General features: G+C 39.1%; 1 protein-coding gene across 3 annotated transcripts; it reads left to right on the top strand.

Moving 5' to 3' along the window:
* The first annotated feature begins 389 nt into the window (after positions 1 to 389).
* On the top strand, positions 390 to 6910 carry LOC147869412 (KH domain-containing protein At2g38610-like). 3 transcript variants are annotated; one of them, XR_015530673.1, is made up of 8 exons: positions 394 to 700; positions 1344 to 1429; positions 3096 to 3226; positions 3307 to 3432; positions 3593 to 3709; positions 4383 to 4535; positions 4619 to 4924; positions 5721 to 6910. XR_015530673.1 is itself a non-coding variant. In XM_087329130.1 (7 exons), the coding sequence occupies exons 1-7, from the start codon at positions 549 to 551 to the stop codon at positions 4763 to 4765; spliced, it is 870 nt and encodes a 289-aa protein (XP_087185256.1). In that variant the 5' UTR covers positions 390 to 548; the 3' UTR covers positions 4766 to 5098. The 3 variants fall into 3 exon arrangements, 2 of the variants coding, with proteins under 2 accessions (XP_087185256.1, XP_087185253.1); XM_087329130.1 differs by lacking the exon at positions 5721 to 6910 and having other exon boundaries at positions 390 to 700; positions 3307 to 3422; positions 3625 to 3709; positions 4619 to 5098; XM_087329127.1 differs by lacking the exon at positions 5721 to 6910 and having other exon boundaries at positions 4619 to 5098.
* Positions 6911 to 17882: the final 10972 nt, after the last annotated feature.

Below are 17882 nucleotides of genomic sequence, written 5' to 3'. Positions count from 1 at the left end.
GCTCCTACATTGCACGACTCACCATTGGGAGCGGCCCCCAAACCCCCCGCTTCCACGCGCACACACAACCTTAGCAAGCCACTCCCAGGCTGACTCCCTCTTCCTAATAGAGTCAGTATCCTCGACACTCTATTCTTGGCACCCAGAAACACTATCGGCACACGGAAGGAAGGCCACGTCTGTCACGAGGCGAGAGACGACTTGACTCGACTCGGGCACGGCCTGTGTGAAGGCCCCGAGGGGGCGGGCGGGACATGGAAGGCACACGTGTGTGTGTGTGGGAGTGCACGTGTGGGGATGGGCGATTCTCCGGAGCTATTTAAACCTTTGGCCGATGAAACACACATGGGTGTGTCTGTCCATTTTTAAAAAGTGACGGGAAAAAAGCTGCATTCCCCTCTCTCTCTCTCTCTCACACACACACACACACACACACACACACACACACACAAAAGAAGAGTCTTTCTCCTGCTTCTGTCGATCCATTCTGTGTACTCTCTCCGCCTGATCTAATTCTCCTGCTCAAGCACGTGAAGGAAGGCGACGACATGATCCCCTCTCGCCAATCCCCCGTGCATTCAATGAACTCCATGAATTCCCTGTCTCTTTACTCTTCCAATGGAGCTACCTCCTCGCACCATCGACCTTCCCCTTCCCCTTCTTCTTCTTCTTCTTCGTGGACAGCTGCTGAGATTCAAAGGTATGTGCGATCCTATTCATGTTCCATTTTGTTTTTATGTGATGACGTGTATGCTTTTCTCATTGACACGTGGTGGTAACTTCTTCCCCTTCTTTTTTCGTATGATGCTGATGTCTATGCTGTTTCATTCTCGTGTGCTGATTTCTTGCTTTTTAATGTGGTAATTTGTTCCCTTTTTTTTACATGATGATGTATATATTGTTCCATTCCCACGTGATTTGTTTCAATTTATATGATGATGTGTATTTTACGCCACTTTCATGTTGATGATGTATATGTTGTTCCATTCCCTTACGCTGATTGATATATACATTCTTCACATTTTCCCATGGTGATGTATATTGTTTATTTCATTTTCATGTTATAATTTATTGCATTTTCATGCGATGATGTGTACAATGTTCCGTTTCTCATGTCCTGAAGAATATGCCGTTCCATTTTCATACAATCATGAATATGTCATTTCATTTTAATCCGATGATGCGTCATTTTTGTGTGATAATGTAGAAGGTGCCTCATTTTCGTTTGACCATGTTCATATTATTTCATTTCCATGTGATATTTTGCTGAATCTGCATTGACTTTTGCAAGAACTAGGATTTTTTGCAACATGCTCAAACCCTCACGAGAATTTCTTGTATAGATTCTTAACAGAGCTCCTTCTAGAGCGCCAGAAATTGGGACCGTTCATTCAAGTACTTCCTAATTGCAGCAGGCTACTTAACCAAGGTACTAGAGTTTTACATAAAAAATGTCTCATTGTTTTGGGGCTGATACCATAATAAGATCAATAACAGTTCATTTGTTTTAAGTATACGGTCATGGGAAGTTATTTTCCTAGGTTACATTGAAACAAAGCATGTGATTTTGTGCTCTTTATGCATTAACTTATTTGGTTATTGCAAAAATGTTTCCAAGGTCGCAGTTGAAAGAAAGCACTCGTTTGAGTACCTTTTATGTAAAAGAAATAGTTCATTTATATAAGCAGCTTATTTGAAATAATAGCTCATTTCCTTAAATAAAGCTATCTCTGGAAGTCATTTTACTATTCTACAGTTGAAATGTATTATAGTTCGTTTGAGTTCAGGATTTTTACTATTCACTATAGCTACATTTTAAACAAAGCACCCATTTAAGTGCTATGTATATAAATATCATCTGTAATTTTGCTTGGAAATATCAGGCAACGTGTATGTAAATATCCTGGTAGCCACCTATAGTTTGAAGTAGATGATTAAAAAATGGCATGTTATATTCTTTAACTCCTATGAATTTCAATAATGTCCTTTCTAATAGCTAATAACAGCATGCTGCCATGTTATACTGTTATGTATAATATGGTTTCAAGTATCAATGAATTATTTACTTGGAGCTATTGCATTGGCACAGATATCCAATTACAGCTGGAAATAAAAAATAGGAGATGACATGTTATATTTTACAGCTAATTTAACTTCAACAAAGTAACTTGTGTAACAATGTATATCACTTGTAAAGAAAGACCAATCACACTCTCCTCCCCCATTGTCAACATCATAAAAGAATAAGAGATGACATGATGGATTGATCAGAATTGGCTAGTAAAGTGCATTGTCAACATCATAAATATTTAAATGTAATTTTTTGGTTGATGCAATCATAAATTTAATAATTGATGAAATAGATTACTTTTCCAGCTAGTGAGCTTAGTGCCCTTGATGTAAAAAATTTGATGCTTGCCTTTATTTGAGAATGAGAGTTGGTTTTTATGCATAATTAAGGTATGAACTTCTAAACTTTGCCAGGTATGGTTGCTCAAATCATGTGTAGCTGATACTAGCCCAATGTTGATAGGCATAGATTCCTGAGCATGGGTTTTTTCTCTTTAAAATTCAAGTTAATTCCTAGATTCTTGGATCCATAATGTTTCTCAATTTTAATTGTTTTTTCTCCTCAAGGATGTGATCGATTCATTCTGGAATTTGTTCTGTAATATTTATTGATGATGGTGAAGGATACGAAGAAAATTGGAGAAGAATCCTTGTGGGGACACGTTTTGAAGAATATTAGAATGGACATTTAAAGGGTATTAGAAGAGATGTTTGGGGATATTAAATGACCAATTGGAAGGACAATCAAAGAGCTGATTTGAAGGACCTTAGAAGAGACATTTTGTAGAATAGGGACTTGCAGATGCAATATGGACTGCTATGAATTTTGATGTTTTTCTGCGAATAGGGACACCATTGTTTTGGCATGAATCAATTTGCTTTGCTCGAAATCATTCAAAATTGATTTATATTGGATGTGCTACAGAATATCACAGTTTTAATAATGTATCTTAGTGTTTAGAATTAAGTTTTTACTTATTGGTTACATAGAAAGGACAGTCTGAGCTTTTGTTGTTTTGGGACAGAAATTGTGAGATTATCTGCTTTGCTTGGAACTACTTTTGGGGAACTTGATATTCGAGAACACTTGGGTGGAGAATTCATCTCAACTGGGAGGGGTCTTGATGTGAATGGTTGGTCTGCTTTTCAATCTGAGGTAAAAATATCGACTTGGAAAGATGATTGATTTTCTCGCAAATGTTTTCTGATCGGTTTTATGTACACTTTTCATTAAAGAGGATAGCACAACAAAATTTTGCATGGCGTGGATCTCCAGGAATGAGCAACGTTTCCATGAGTTCTCCAGGTCATCTTGTAAAGAAGGTGCTACGAGTCGAAGTTCCTATAGACAGGTATCCTAATGTAAGTGTATGAAGAAAGATCCAGTAAGTTGTAGGTCAACAAATCAACTTTTTCTGAGTTGTCTCCAATATTTGAAGATTCACTTAACTAGATTATATTGTTTCCAAATGTTTACATCATTTCTCTTCTTTTGCTTGTATCAATTGGTGAATAATTGTAGTTCAATTTTGTGGGCCGACTGCTGGGTCCCAGAGGCAACTCTTTAAAGCGTGTGGAAAGTGACACTGGGTGCCGTGTGTTCATCAGAGGGAGGGGATCTATAAGAGATGCTGATAAGGTGCATTATGTTGTGTGATGGTTAAATAGTTTCCCCCCACCCCCCCTTGACTTTACTTGTATTTTTTCACATATGCATCTTTATGTGGTTGTGGAGTTGTGCTCAAGCTCATTGAAACTTTGTGAAGTTGGAGATGAAGCTTACACATTGTTCTATATATCATAAAAAAGTAGCTATGATCAAATTCTTGTTTTTCATGATCTGATTGGTGTAAATTTTCTGAATGTGCTGTGACAAATTTAAGTCAAGTATGCAGTAGGATTCAAGAAGCAGCACAAAATATTGGCAGACTGGTATGGATAGGGAAGATAATTTTGCGAACAGGATCTGAAGCATTGTGTTAGTCAGCCTGCTCAAAGTTAATATGTGCTCTTTTGCATGAGCTAAATAGAAAAGTAGCTTGTCTAAGTTTGCAGGGCCTATTTTGGTTCACATTTGAGGAAATAGAGAAGGTTAATGTACTCTTTGAACATGTTAAAAAACTTAGTTCTCGCCAGAATAATGCTACGCTATCTTTTCACTTATTTGTCTGGGAGGATGTTCTTGTTCTATTTTTGTTTCTTTTAAAGTGGCAATAACAACGTTCCTCTCATAGCAGCATAATAAGCGATTTCCAGGGTATTTACATTTGGTTTGACAAACCATTTTAATGGTTGCAATTTGTCGCCCGCAGGAGGAGAAGCTTCGAGATAAACCTGGCTATGAGCATCTCAATGAGCACCTTCATGTTCTTATAGAAGCAGAACAACTGGTTACTAATGCTAACGTGATTGATCTTCAGCTGAATCGAGCTCGCGAGATTATTGAGGACCTTCTGAAGCCTGTGGTATGTTAACAAGTGATGGATTATTGATGAGGACCTTCTGAATGTTGTTCGTAATAGTTTTTAACACAATTTTTATGATTCAGGAGGAGACATACGATTTCTTCAAGAAGCAACAGCTTAGGGAGCTTGCCATGCTTAATGGCACCTTGAGAGAGGAGACTCCTCCATGGAATGGGAATGCATCTCCATTTAACAACTCTGGGATGAAGCGTGCTAAAACAGGAGGATAAAGATATGTTATCAATAAAGCTGAAGCTAGCTATTTGATCTACAAAGGCATGCATTACAGTAGCATAAGGACTGCTATGAAGTTTGTCAGAGTTTGGCATTGGGTGGTGGTGTCTCATGTACATATACCCCCGCCATCAGCTGTTATTTTGAGGAAGCAGGTGCATTCATCTTCTACTAAGTAAAGATTATCAGAATTTCTAGGACAAGGAGGATTCTTTTTAGCCTATGAACTTAGAGCAATAACATGTCTTGTCCACTATCAATAAAATGTAAGGATGCAAATTTTGATTGAGCATTTGTTCAGTTTTCAGGAAAAGGATCTCTTGCAGTTCTCTCTGTCTATTGTTTCTTTCTTTTGCTCTCCTTATTGTAAAAATGGTGGATTCTAATTTCAGTTATTGGGGAGTACATTTCTCATTAACTCATAATATATGTGATCGAGACTCGTATTTTTTTATGTATGGACATATTTGTCCTGCAATTAAATTTTTTTGTATCCACTGACAAATTTAGTGAATCATCTAACATGCACTGATATTCATTTGGATGTCAACGACTGTTTGTTACCCTTGAACTAATCCACCGATTAACTTATGTAAGTGGGACTACTAGATCTCTCGGTTTCTCTTTTGACCGCAGCAGCTACTGACTTTTACTTTACACACACCAAATGAAGCAGAGCTACTGACATTACATATGAGACTGACGCTGACAGTTATGGAAAGGAAGGTAATATAACAGATGCCTAACTGGTTTTCTTATTCTCATTAGAAACATCTAGAACCTGACCTTCAAAAAGACTTCCCTTTCTGACAGTATTTCTCGTATTTGTTTTTAATGATGAGGTGACCTAATTTTTGGCTTTAACATAATTTGTCTTTATAGTATTTACTAGTCTTACTAGAGTAAAGCATAAATGATTATAATGTGTCCATGTACATACTTCTTTTGCAGGTTATTGTTCCTTGAATATGGTGCTATTTCATGAGACCTATTGTGCGCCCAGGTTTACTTGCTCCAGACGGCAGTTGCAAGGTATGTAATTGAATTATGAAGTTCTTCAAGTTTAGTAAATGAATACTGCATCCCGAGTACAGAATATGGTTGCTATACTAGACAATTTGCGGGTTGTGTTCCCTTTAGATTTATTTACCCTACTGAGAGGCTATGAGCTGTAATTTGCTTATAATATGGGAAGAATGGGAATGGATCAGAATATTTGGAAGGGAAGGTGGGGGAATAATAAGGTCTTATATAATAGTGATCACCACATACCACTTGCATAATTACAAGAAGACCTAGTGGCTCATGCCCTTTATAGGCTGAGAGCTCACTACTTCATCACGTTATGACATTTAGAGATGCATATTTTTGCACAAAAGTCGTTTGACTTAGGTCACTAGAGAGCCTTTCTTGTTTTGCATGTGGTCACGTATTTAGTGAGAGGCAGTTAAACTTTCCTTTTTGTTTCTTTCCTTAGAACTAGGTTATATTTTTCCTTACGACTAGTTATGATTTTATCAGCAAAATAATATATATATATATATATAAACTTCTTATCAGTCAGTAATTGTTTCTGATGTAGAGTACAACTTTGTAATCCATAGCTTCTTTCTGATATTGTAAGATTGCTATCAGTATTTGAGGGGCATATAAATATGTAAAGGTGAACCTACAAAAAGTTGAATAAATACCAGTATTTGATGGAAGTCCATGTAAATTTATTCTTTTTGAACGCATTGAACCTAGTTGAATGTGTATTAAACTTATAATTAACTCCTTTGTCATTGTTGTCCCTGCACTGGCCTTGATCGACCCATCTAAACGTTGTAGATTGCAAAGGAGGAATTTCTAATTTATGAAGAAAAAATCTGCATACCTTGCATTGATGCAAATACAGATGATATGGAAACAGTGAAAATGGTTTTGTAATTGGGTGCAAACGTATGTAATAAATTATGTGAAACTGGAGTTTCTAATCTATGTAAGAAAAAATCTGCATCATCTTGCATTAATTCAAATACAGAGGATATGGAAACAGTGAAAATGATTTTGTAGTTGGGTGCAACCAACATCTGTAATAAATGATGTAAAATACAAGCGATGTTACACTGGCATTGCAATAAAGTCTCTTATCACTGAGGCTTCTATTGAAGCATCATGAAGCAAATGTGATGCGTCCCTTTTTCCAAACCATTTCTTTATATCCAAAATTTGGTTGTGTCTTTTGATTATTTCTACTTGTGTCCCATGCAATAGTAGAAAATTGGTGTGAGGGTTGTTTTTGAACTTTAAATATGTACTTGATCACTCGTTCCACAGCCATGATCTTAATGGGAAGTAATTTGGTCTCAAGAAATGGAAGCATTTGTGGTGACTTGACCTTAATAAACCTCATAAGAAAGAGATTTTGGACATTTAATAACTCTTTTTTATTTAGGGATTTGCCATATACTTCAACTCCATAAAGAAACATTGGTGTTATCAATATGTGAGAGGCATTTCTTGAGATCTCGATATTTAATTTCTCCCAACATTTTATATGTTCATAGCAATCTCTCTTTTTCACTTTTAAACGATAGTAGCACATTCATTTGATCTATGTTTGGTGGGAACCTTAAGTGCAAGATATTTGAAGCTTTCTATGGTTTCAAGTGTCTCCCTATAGTACACAACACGTAGTTTATCTTATCTTTAGGCTTCGTAAGCATAACCTTTGTTTTGGAGGTATTAACACTCAACTAATTATGCATGCAAAAGTTTTCTATGTCCACTAAGCTTGTGGGCATCTTCTAAAGTATTTGCAAAAAGCACCACATCATATGCATATAACAAAAGCATGATAACCTCATTCCTACCAATACCTTCTTCATTAAACTAGTTGCCCATATGTTCCAATTCATTAAGTCATGACTCATAAGTCAAAGATAGTGGGTGAGACTTAAGCATCCTTGCATAACACCAATAGTAATTTGTGGGAACAATAACATCATGTTCTTTATGTAGGTAGTAATTAGTTTAGAAGAGTTGATGAAGTTGACGCTTGGATTCATGAATGCTCTTAGAAGAAGAAATAGATCATTGTGCTTCTTTTCACTCTATGGATCAAGATTAGCAATTGTGCCACACTTCTAAAGTTGTACTATCATTGGCTTTGTAGCTACTTAAAATCTATCTTCTGAGCTTGCTATAATGTGTAGTCTTTCTCGTGGTATAAGACCCCCTAACTCTAGATGTCATTTGCACCTTTGGATGGTTTTAATGATGTACATGGTGGATCATTATCCCAGCATCAAGATTTTAATTCTTATTTGTTGGGCATTTGACCTATGGTCATTATAATCCTATACATCCTCTTAAACTATATTTTCTTTTCCTATTTTCTACACTTATTTTACAATTATGATGGCCATTCACATGTGGGACATAAGGTAGAATTGCTTAGTTGATGTATTAATAGAATTCTTTTAATTTAAAGGTTAGGTAGGTAATCAGGATTCAGATATTGTTAATTAAAAAAAAACTATTAAATTGGAGGTACTTAAAGTTGACCATGTTTGAAATCAATCCAAGAATTGATGATATGAACTTTTGACATGATTGATACTATTTTGTGGGGAAATGTATTTTTTACTTGCATAAAGAGTAATAGTTCAATTGTGTGGTTATATTGGTACAATTGGGGATTATATGATCATAATATATGAATGATGTAAATGTGGTTTGGACGCTTCGTAAATGACACATTGATGGCTGTCAAGGGTGTTTTACCTAATGGGTGCACTTCTTATTTTCAAGTCCTAAACAATCATACTTTACAACCTTACACCTTTGAGTGCAGTTATCTACAACACTTGCGAAGTGCACCAGTCAGAGTGGTTGCAAAAATTGGAAAGAAATGAATGCTCGATCCTTATCCTTCAATTGCTCATATGTGTGATATGTTGTGGTTATATGCAAGAGACCCGGTTGCAAGATTAACATGGGATCCGAGGGGTTGGTTTTGGTCACATTCCTTGGGGGAACAAGTCATAAAGGTTCCCTTCTTTCAATACTCAGTAAAACTTGGAAGAGCATGACTACTCTCTCGGAATGCAAGGATACCAACAACTCAGAAACATTGGACCAGTTGGGGGGTTTCAACTTTGCATTTGAAAAACTACTGGAGATGGATTTGGTCATTCAAGGGGCCAACTAAATTTATTGTCTTCAGATGACTATTAATGCATATTGTCAGAACCAAGAGAAAAGATAAAGTGTAAAGAGATCACAACAAGAGAAGAATGAAATGATAAGAGAAGAATGAAACGATAAGAGAGAATGAATGTATTAATAAGATAAAATGAAGATGGATACAAGATAGGCGACGAAAGCTTAAGATTGGTGTTGATTCGAATTGGTTTGAGAAGAATTATATGCCTATATTTATAGGTTCCTATAGCCTAGTGATTACTATAATGTTTTAGAATGTTGTAGACCTAGAATATTGCAAGAAGTTCTAGGATATTCTAGAATGTTCTAGACCTAGAATATTCTAAGATGTTCTAGGATATTCTAGAATGTTCTAGAATGTTCCAGAACATTTACAATAGTTAGTCTATTACAAGAAGTAGCTTTTATTGTTTGATATGATCATATGCTATGTTAATGGTTAGGTTCTTGATTATGTATTACAAAGTCATGGGTTCAAGCCCAAGTGAAGCCATGATGCTTATGTATTCATGACACTCCCCAATGCAAAGTCTGACACATTCTCTTCAATGGTAAATGGTTTTTCGGGATTAGTATGTGCTAATATAGGAGCTGATGTGAATGCCTCTTTGAGCTGAGTAAAGGTTGTGTCCGCTTCCATAGTCCAAACAAATGCTTCAATGGTAAACGGCTTTTCGGGATCAATATGTGCTAATACTCTTCAATGGTAAATGGTTTTTCGGGATTAGTATGTGCTAATATAGGAGCTGATGTGAATGCCTCTTTGAGCTGAGTAAAGGTTGTGTCCGCTTCCATAGTCCAAACAAATGTTTCAATGGTAAATGGCTTTTCGGGATCAATATGTGCTAATATAGGAGCTGATGTGAATGCCTCTTTGAGCTGAGTAAAGGTTGTGTTCGCTTCCATAGTCCAAACAAATGCTTGATTCTTCTTGGTGAGTTGGGTGAGAGGCAACACGATCTTTGAATAATTCTGTATGAATTTGCAATAGAAGTTAGCAAATTCGAGAAAGCATTAGACATCTCGAACAGAACGTGGGGGTTGCCATTCCAATATTGTTTTGACTTTTGCTGGATCCATGAAGATACCCTTAGATGAAATAGTATAACTTAAGAATTCGACTTGTTCGCTATCAAAATTGCACTTGTCAAGTTTAGCATATAGACCATACTTTCTTAAGCGTTCAAGTACTTTCCGGACATGTATATCATGTTCCTCTTGTGTTTTAGAGTAAATCAACAGATCATCTAAATAGATTATGAGAAAGATATCCATAAAATCTCGGAAAATGTCATTTGCCATATGTTGGAAAACTGCGGGTGCATTTGTGAGCCCAAAAGGCATGACTGTATACTCGAAATGACCATAGCGAGTGCGAAATGCCGTTTTCCACTCATCTCCCAGTCAAATGCGAACAAGATTATATGCACCCCTTAAATCAATCTTTGTAAAATGTTTTGCCCCACCAATGCGCTCTAAAAGACTGGAGATTAAAGGAAGAACATACCTATTTCTTATGGTGACTTTATTTAATCCCCGATAGTCCACGACCAAACGAAGCGACCCGTCCTTTTTCTTCACAAAAAATATAGGAGCATCGGCTGGAGACTTTGAATGTCGAATAAACCCATGTGCAAGATTCTCCTCGATGTATTCTCGAAGAACCTCATTCTCAGTTGGTGATAACAATCGGCAACGGTTTGGTTTGAGAGGGTCCAAACCGAACCGTTTAAATTTTTTGAAACCTGAACCGAACCATGAAACCGTTAAACTTTTTTTTTTTTTTTTTTTCAAACCGTTAAACCATTAAACCGCGGTTTCGTGGTTCGGTTTCGGTTTTCAACATAGCTCAAAATTATTATTATTTATTTATTATTTTTTAAAATTTATAATATTTCATTATTTAGAATTTTAAATTTTTTTTAGATGTTCCTAAAATGTGAGAATAAGGTGTAAAAATGAAAAGATTGTTTAAAAACAAATTTTAAATTTTTTAAGAATTTTTTTAATAAAAAAATAAAAAAATAAAAAAATAAAAAAATAAAAAAATAAAAAAATAAAAAATAAAAACCGTTAAACTGTTTAAACTGCGGTTTTTGACTGTTGAAACCAAACCGAAACCGAACCGAACCGTTAAAAAAAAACCTAAACTTGAACCGAACTGTTGAAACCGTTAAACCGCGGTTTCGCGGTTCGGTTCAGTTCAAACCGAACCGTTGCCGATTGTTAGTTGGTGACAAATTGTAGATCGGACCCCACGGTGGCTCTTTTCCTGGTTGGAGGTCAATGGGAGAATCATACGGCCGATGCTTTGGAAGTACACTAGCTTTGACTTTGTCTAAAACATCAACATATTCTTGATATTTTTCGGGAATTTGGATGTCTGAATTCCCTTGAGTGGCACTAGAAGGTGTCACTGATATTGCAAACAAAAAAAGTTCCTCCTTTCCTCCCATTTGGAACATTTGTTGCAATGTGATAGTTGAGATTTGATGAAAAGGAGATGGTGCATTGGTAGAACTATATTCTTTGAGGGAATAGTCCTAGGTAGAATCCTTAGCAATGATGTTTTTTGCAGAAGGGCACCAAATTTCTCGCCTCCTCCAATCAATTCGTGGGTTATGTAGCCCGAACCATGGCAAACCAAGGACAATTGGATGTTCGGGGCTACGGATTATATTAAAGGAAACTACACATCCTAAATCACCTAAGAGTATGTGTATTGGCTCAGACTCTTTGAATATCTTCCCGGAAGCTATGGGACGTCCATCAATCACCACTACGGAAACTAGGCAAGGAAGTGAATGCAAGGATATTTGATGTTTTTGGGCAAAATCTTTATCCATGAAACAAGAATTGGCTCCGGTATCTAAGAGGGCTTGGACGTGAAGTTGGCAACTCGGTGTCCTAACTTGTACTTGGGCTGAGAAGACTCTACTAACATGCTTGGATGAAATGGAACCTACACTCGGTTGTACAGAGCTTGGGTTGTCCAACCAAATGGCTCCTATTTTGGCCGGACTTATTTGTTTGACTCCTCTTCTAATTGGCTTAGGACTTTAAACTTATTGGACAAGGGTGGATTATTCATAATATGAGAATCACTAAGTGCTTCTAAAATGTTGGACTCATTTTTATTGTCATAGTGAATGTGATTTACCTGACGTCTTGGCCTACGGGAGCAATGAATGGCTATGTGTCTTGGACCTCCACAATATAAGCACAGACGGTTTGCTCGGCGTCGTTGCTTCTCTTCATCTGACAATGGTCCTCGACGTTGGGTCATATCGATCTCCATGGGCGTCGGCCTATCCATTGGGGTTGGGCTACGTGTTTGCCTTGGGGTTGGAGCAGGGCTATACATTTGCCTTGGAGACGATTGCGCCATTATTGATGCATAAGTTGGTGTGTATCTTGATCTTGTTATTTGTTGTTGTTGCTCACATCGACGCTCAAAAAGACGATTATCACACCGTATTGCTCGACTAATAGATTATGTAAGTGATTTTGGATCCTCGGGGAAGGTAAGAAGTAAGTCCTTTACATCACTACGAAGACCGGAACGAAATTGCTCCATTAGGGCTTGTTCATCCCAAGGAATATCACTTGTGATGATGTCGTGATGTGGCGTGTTTAATGTGAGAAAAAGTGAAAAATTGAGCATATATGCACATTACACAAATACTTGTAAAAATGAAAATAATAATAAATAAACCTAGGACATGATGGCACTGAGCGCATATTGAGGGTTGCAAGTAGGATTTGAACCTTGCACGTCTAAGATAAGAAACAATTATCATACCACTAAAGCTACTACTACATGCTTTACATTTTGTATATTTTCTTTTCATATTCAGTATTTCATAGGTAGCAAATAGTCAAAACCGTGTACACAAAACCATGGTTTTAAGCCCATGGTTTTGTGCATGTCATAGGCAAAACCGTGTGGACAAAACCATGGTTTTAGCCCATGGTTTTGTGCATGTCACAAGCATGGAGAGACCTATAAAAGCCTCTAGTTGGGCTTGTGTGTAGGGGGGGCTCAATAGGTGATAATCACCATCGTCATCATCATCATCATCAATATAAAATTCTTCTTATAGTTATACTTCTATTGTTCATCTTCTTTCATCTTTGATACTTCTTATTGTACTTCTTATAATCATCAATCTTTTGATCTTGTCAAGGGCAACATTGTTTCTTGATAACTTGGTAAACGTCCTCCCTGGTTAGAGACCCCGGTGGTCCCGTTCGAGCGACACACGCACGCGCATCTTCGCGACATCATTTGGTGAACCCGACGTGAAGAGCAGTAGGGGAGGATGAAGATGGACGAGGAATATCTCATGGAGGCAATGTCAAAGATGGTAATGGAATTTTCAAGAGAAGGGAAAAGACGAGATGCGGCCCAACAAGCCATCGAAAGCATGGTTGAGCGAGTCAACTGTTTCGACAGAGGCAAAGTCCAAAAATTTCTAGAGGCCTAAAATGCCGAAATGGATTCAAGATGTGTGAATGAAGCAATGAGCCTGGAGTACTTTTGTCGAGTGGTGGCTGAACCAATCTACAAAGATATGAAAGAACTTCAAAAAGCTCACGATTCGTGGGTTTCCTTCGAAGAAGCTTTACGAGAGGCATATGATCATGAAGAGCCGAAGGGACGAGGTCTATACAAGTTTGACCAATGGGTGTCATCGAGGAAGACCCACCAGAGTGCTATGCATGCATTCATTGAGTTTGAGTGTCGATTCACTCAACTCTCGGAGTGGGAACAAGGATTGGTGGGGGCAAATAAAGTCTTAATGTTCGTCAAGTCGATTGATCGGAAGAACATGATGGCCATTGGAGTCCAACTCGAGGACAACCATGGTGTGAACGGCCTCATTGAAAATTGGGCTGAAGTGAAAAGGGTATGCCAATGACATGACAAGAGGAGGATAGGAATCTTGTCGACAATGTCACGGCCGATGAGGGACGATAGAAGGAGGACAAGATGCAGCAACATGCCACCACCGAAGGAAGCAAGCTCAAAGAGGGAAGGTTCGACGATGCTCGACATAGAAGTCTTTATGAGAGAGGCATTCGAGAACTTAAAGGCACAAGTTGAGCCTAAAGAGAAACTTCAAAAGGGACAAAAACTAAGGTGAATGATGGTTGAGGAAGAAGAGACCTCTCCACAAATGCAGATTAAGGAAGTGGTGGATTCAAAGGCTCAAGTTCGGTACGGTGGTACTACAAGAGAAAATGCAAAACAAATCATCTTCTCATCTTGGAAAGAAACAACAGAGAAGGATGAAACCAATGAATCGAGGACGGCAAACGCCAGTCCAAGGGAGGAAGAATGTTTCAGAACATGCGTCATGTTCGAAACGTCGGGTGATGAAGGAGCAAGCCTAGTAGAAGCTTGCATGATCAAGGAGGATAAAGAGTGCGAGGTCCACATGATTAAGGTGGTAATCACGAAAAACGACATCAAGGAGATGGCTATGGACAACATGGCAAAGGTAATCGACCAAAGGCGTATGGAATCCTCCACACTTGTTCTAAAGACTTGGGCAGTTGCATCCGAGAATCAACGTGAGACCCAAGAGACGGTGTGGAGGTATTCCTCGCGGATGCGTGGAATGAGGCGGGACCTCGGGGGTCTTGTACCGAAGAGCAAGAGAGAAAGGAGAAGGGAAGAAACCCACTACGTGCGAGCGTAGATTCGCAGGGACACGGCCCTTCGACACAAAGATGCGAGTGGGACAACGACACAGATAGACACAAAAGTATGTATGTATTAACAAAGACAAACAACAAGAACGCGAAGTCAGTTACAACCGAACAAGCCGGCGAATAGATGCCGATGCCTGTTCGTAAACGCACAGAAAGAAAGGAGTAGGTTGGAGGTGCTGCCGGAAGCACTCGGGCATTCCTCAGAGCAGCGCGAGCCTCCCGAAACCTGCGCAGAAAGAAGCTATGGAGTTTGGAAGAGAGAGAAGCCTTCGGCCCACAATCCGACAACACTTCGTCCTCTCTTACTTCGCGATCCCTAGCCCCTCCTCGTCTCCCTCCTTTTATAGGCAAGGAAGGAGCCGTTTCCTATTAACTTCCTACCTACCGAATCTACCTACCTAGGATCTCCCATGTCCCTAATTCTCTCCTATGTACAACACAAGGCGTACGTGCATGAAGAGCCGGTTCCTATGCTCCGGTGCACCGATTCCGCTTGTGGACGGTTTTCTTCACGACAACGGAAGGTGGCGACGAGGAAGCGAAGGCCGGAGCTGATGCACATGATGGGAACATAGCCACAAACAATGACATTGGCCCGAAGATGGCAAGAACGAGCAAGGACCATGGAGAGGATTCCTCCACACTTGTTCTAGAGACTTCGACAGTTGCGTCCGGGAGCCAACATGAGACCAAAGAGATGGAAGGTGGCTGCGAGGAAGTGAAGGATGAAGCCGGTGTGTGCAATGAAGACACCAAACAAAGCACAACGAGGAAAGCGGATGTGCACAACAAAGAGGCCAAAGAAAGTGCGACAATGGACAATGACAACAAAACACGCCAAGAGGATTTGAAAGGTGTACCTCGGGAAGTGATAATGTCTTTTAACATGAGGGAGGAAACTAGCATGAAGTTCAAAGGTACGATGGTCAACTCAAAAGCGAGAGTTTACCACAACGAATGGAAGAAAGAGAAGCATGCAATATGGTCTCTTAGAGACCCCAAGATGAGCATGTGCTTGAAGGGACTACAATGGGTAGTCAACATCGACATTCGAATGAGGTCTTGTGAAGGCAAGCAGGGGACGAGAAAGAATGAAGGATCGAAGTTTCTTGACCAAGGAGATAGACAAGATGCAGGTGGCACATACACAAATTGTGAAAGGTTATGCTCAAGGGGGGATCAATAGGTGATAATCACCATCGTCATCATCATTGTAAAGAATCAATGGTGATTCTTGTGTAGCGGAATAGATGTGTGTTATGTGCGTATATGTGTGAGAGAAGAAGAATGACGAGGAAAGAGAAATCAAGATAGGTAAATGATAGGAAAATAGAATACTCAAGAAGAAGGTGTATATTTCACAAGTAGAATGAGATTTACAAAGTGTAGCATAACAAGGAGTCACTCCCGACTTAGTATGAAGTATGAGGAGGGTGCTTTATATAGAGTCACCCTCTCTCTTCATTAACTTTACAACAACCACTCTCTCTCTTGGGGAATGTGAAGACTCATAGTCATGGGGAATGTGTAACTCATTAGTTATGTGTCATAGAATATGATTCTATGACACATAGTTAATGTGTAGAGAGTAGTGGTGTGACTCTTGACTTTTGAGTAATCATGGATTCTCAAAAGGTGTGTTCACACGTTGTGCTATGTTGAGCTTGATTCTCAACAATCAGCATCAATATAAAATTCTTGTTATAATTATACTTCTATTGTTCATCTTCTTTCATCTTTGATACTTCTTATTGTACTTCTTATAATCATCAATCTTTTGATCTTTTCAAGGGTAACATTGTTTCTCGATAACTTGGTAAACGTCCTCCCTGGTCAAAGACTCCGGTGGTCCCGTTCGAGCGACACATGCACGCGCATCTTCGCGACATCATTTGGTGAACCCGTCTTCGTCATCGCCCTTGCTTCTGGAGTTACCATTGTCACCGTCATTGGTTCTAGAGTTACCATCATCAACATCCCTTTGTTTTCTATCTTCCTTGCCATCTCTGTCTCTTAGTTTCTTCTCATCATCGTCTTTGTCTTTTAGATTCTTCTCATCCTTCACATCTCTATCTCCTAGTTCCTTCTCATCATCATCTCTATCTTTGCACTCCTTATCATCTTCCACATCCCTATCTTTGCATTTTTTGTCATTGTCATGCTTCTCCTTGTGTTTCCTACCGTTTTCATTTCTATTTATGTGTTTCTTATTATCATCGTCCCTTTCTCTGCGTTTCCTATCAGCTTCATCCCTGTCTTTGTGTTTTCTATCATCCTTTGTATATGTGTCTTTGTGTTTCTTCAGAACCTCAACATCTCGATCTCTATGTTTCTTATCCTCTTCATCTCTTTCTCCGCTTCCATCATTGCCATAGTCAAAGTCGTTGCTTCCAAAGTCGCCTAGTCAACATCATTGCCTTCATTGTTTCACCTTTGACATCATCATCTTCAACCCTCTTGTTGTCATCATCAACACTACTTTGCCTAGCCGTCATTGTCGTCAAGTGTTCCAGTTCCCGGTGAGGACCGTGCAGGGTTGCTCACATCTGTTGGTGTTCGTGTCTCCGGTGATGACTGCACATGGTCGCTCACGCCCTTTGGTGTTCACGTCTCCGGTGAGCACCGCACATGGTCGCTCATGCCCTTTGGTGTTCGCGTCTCTGGTGAGGACCGCACATGGTCGCTCATGTTAACTGTTCTGTTGGAAACACCTTTGATATGCCTACAAGCTATCGGTATCAAGGGAAGTGTAACGTGAAGACTTGCGCATGGAGGCGTCGTTAGGGGAAGAAAATGGAGAGCATACCCGTAATAGAGCCCGAGTCGTATATGTAGTTGAGACCTTAGAAACGACGGCACACAGACGAAAACAACAAGAGCTAATAGATATGTATTATTGCAAACAGTTAGCGATGATTACAAAAACACGGCCCATGGCCGGTGACCTTACAAAGCTCTTATATCTATGAAACGACCTTGCCTAGGCTCTAGATATCTCCCCCCTACCGAGGTACGCAAACTTCGGTTTATATACTTTTTCTTTTTCTTCATACAGAGCCGAGCGGTCGGCTGACTGTGAGGCTCGAAACTCGGCGTTTACCAAACTCTACCTTACCTACTCGCCTTACCTACCGACGTATTACATTTAATTAATTTATATTTCTAGCCTATGGACAACACCTGGCA

The sequence above is a fragment of the Azolla caroliniana genome, unplaced genomic scaffold (genome assembly GCF_043228905.1).
Source record: "Azolla caroliniana isolate FFs.n. ecotype wild unplaced genomic scaffold, voAzoCaro1.0.p SCAF_1, whole genome shotgun sequence".
Taxonomy (NCBI): domain Eukaryota; kingdom Viridiplantae; phylum Streptophyta; class Polypodiopsida; order Salviniales; family Salviniaceae; genus Azolla; species Azolla caroliniana.
This window is presented reverse-complemented; position numbering and strand designations above follow the sequence as displayed.

Excerpts from the sequence above, each read along its gene's own strand:
- LOC147869412 (XM_087329127.1), top strand. The coding sequence starts at position 549 with ATGATCCCCTCTCGCCAATCCCCCGTGCATTCAATGAACTCCATGAAT. Across the intron at positions 3,227-3,306 it reads GGTCTGCTTTTCAATCTGAG|AGGATAGCACAACAAAATTT; the intron begins GTAAAAATATCG and ends TTTTCATTAAAG. Across the intron at positions 4,536-4,618 it reads AGGACCTTCTGAAGCCTGTG|GAGGAGACATACGATTTCTT; the intron begins GTATGTTAACAA and ends TTTATGATTCAG.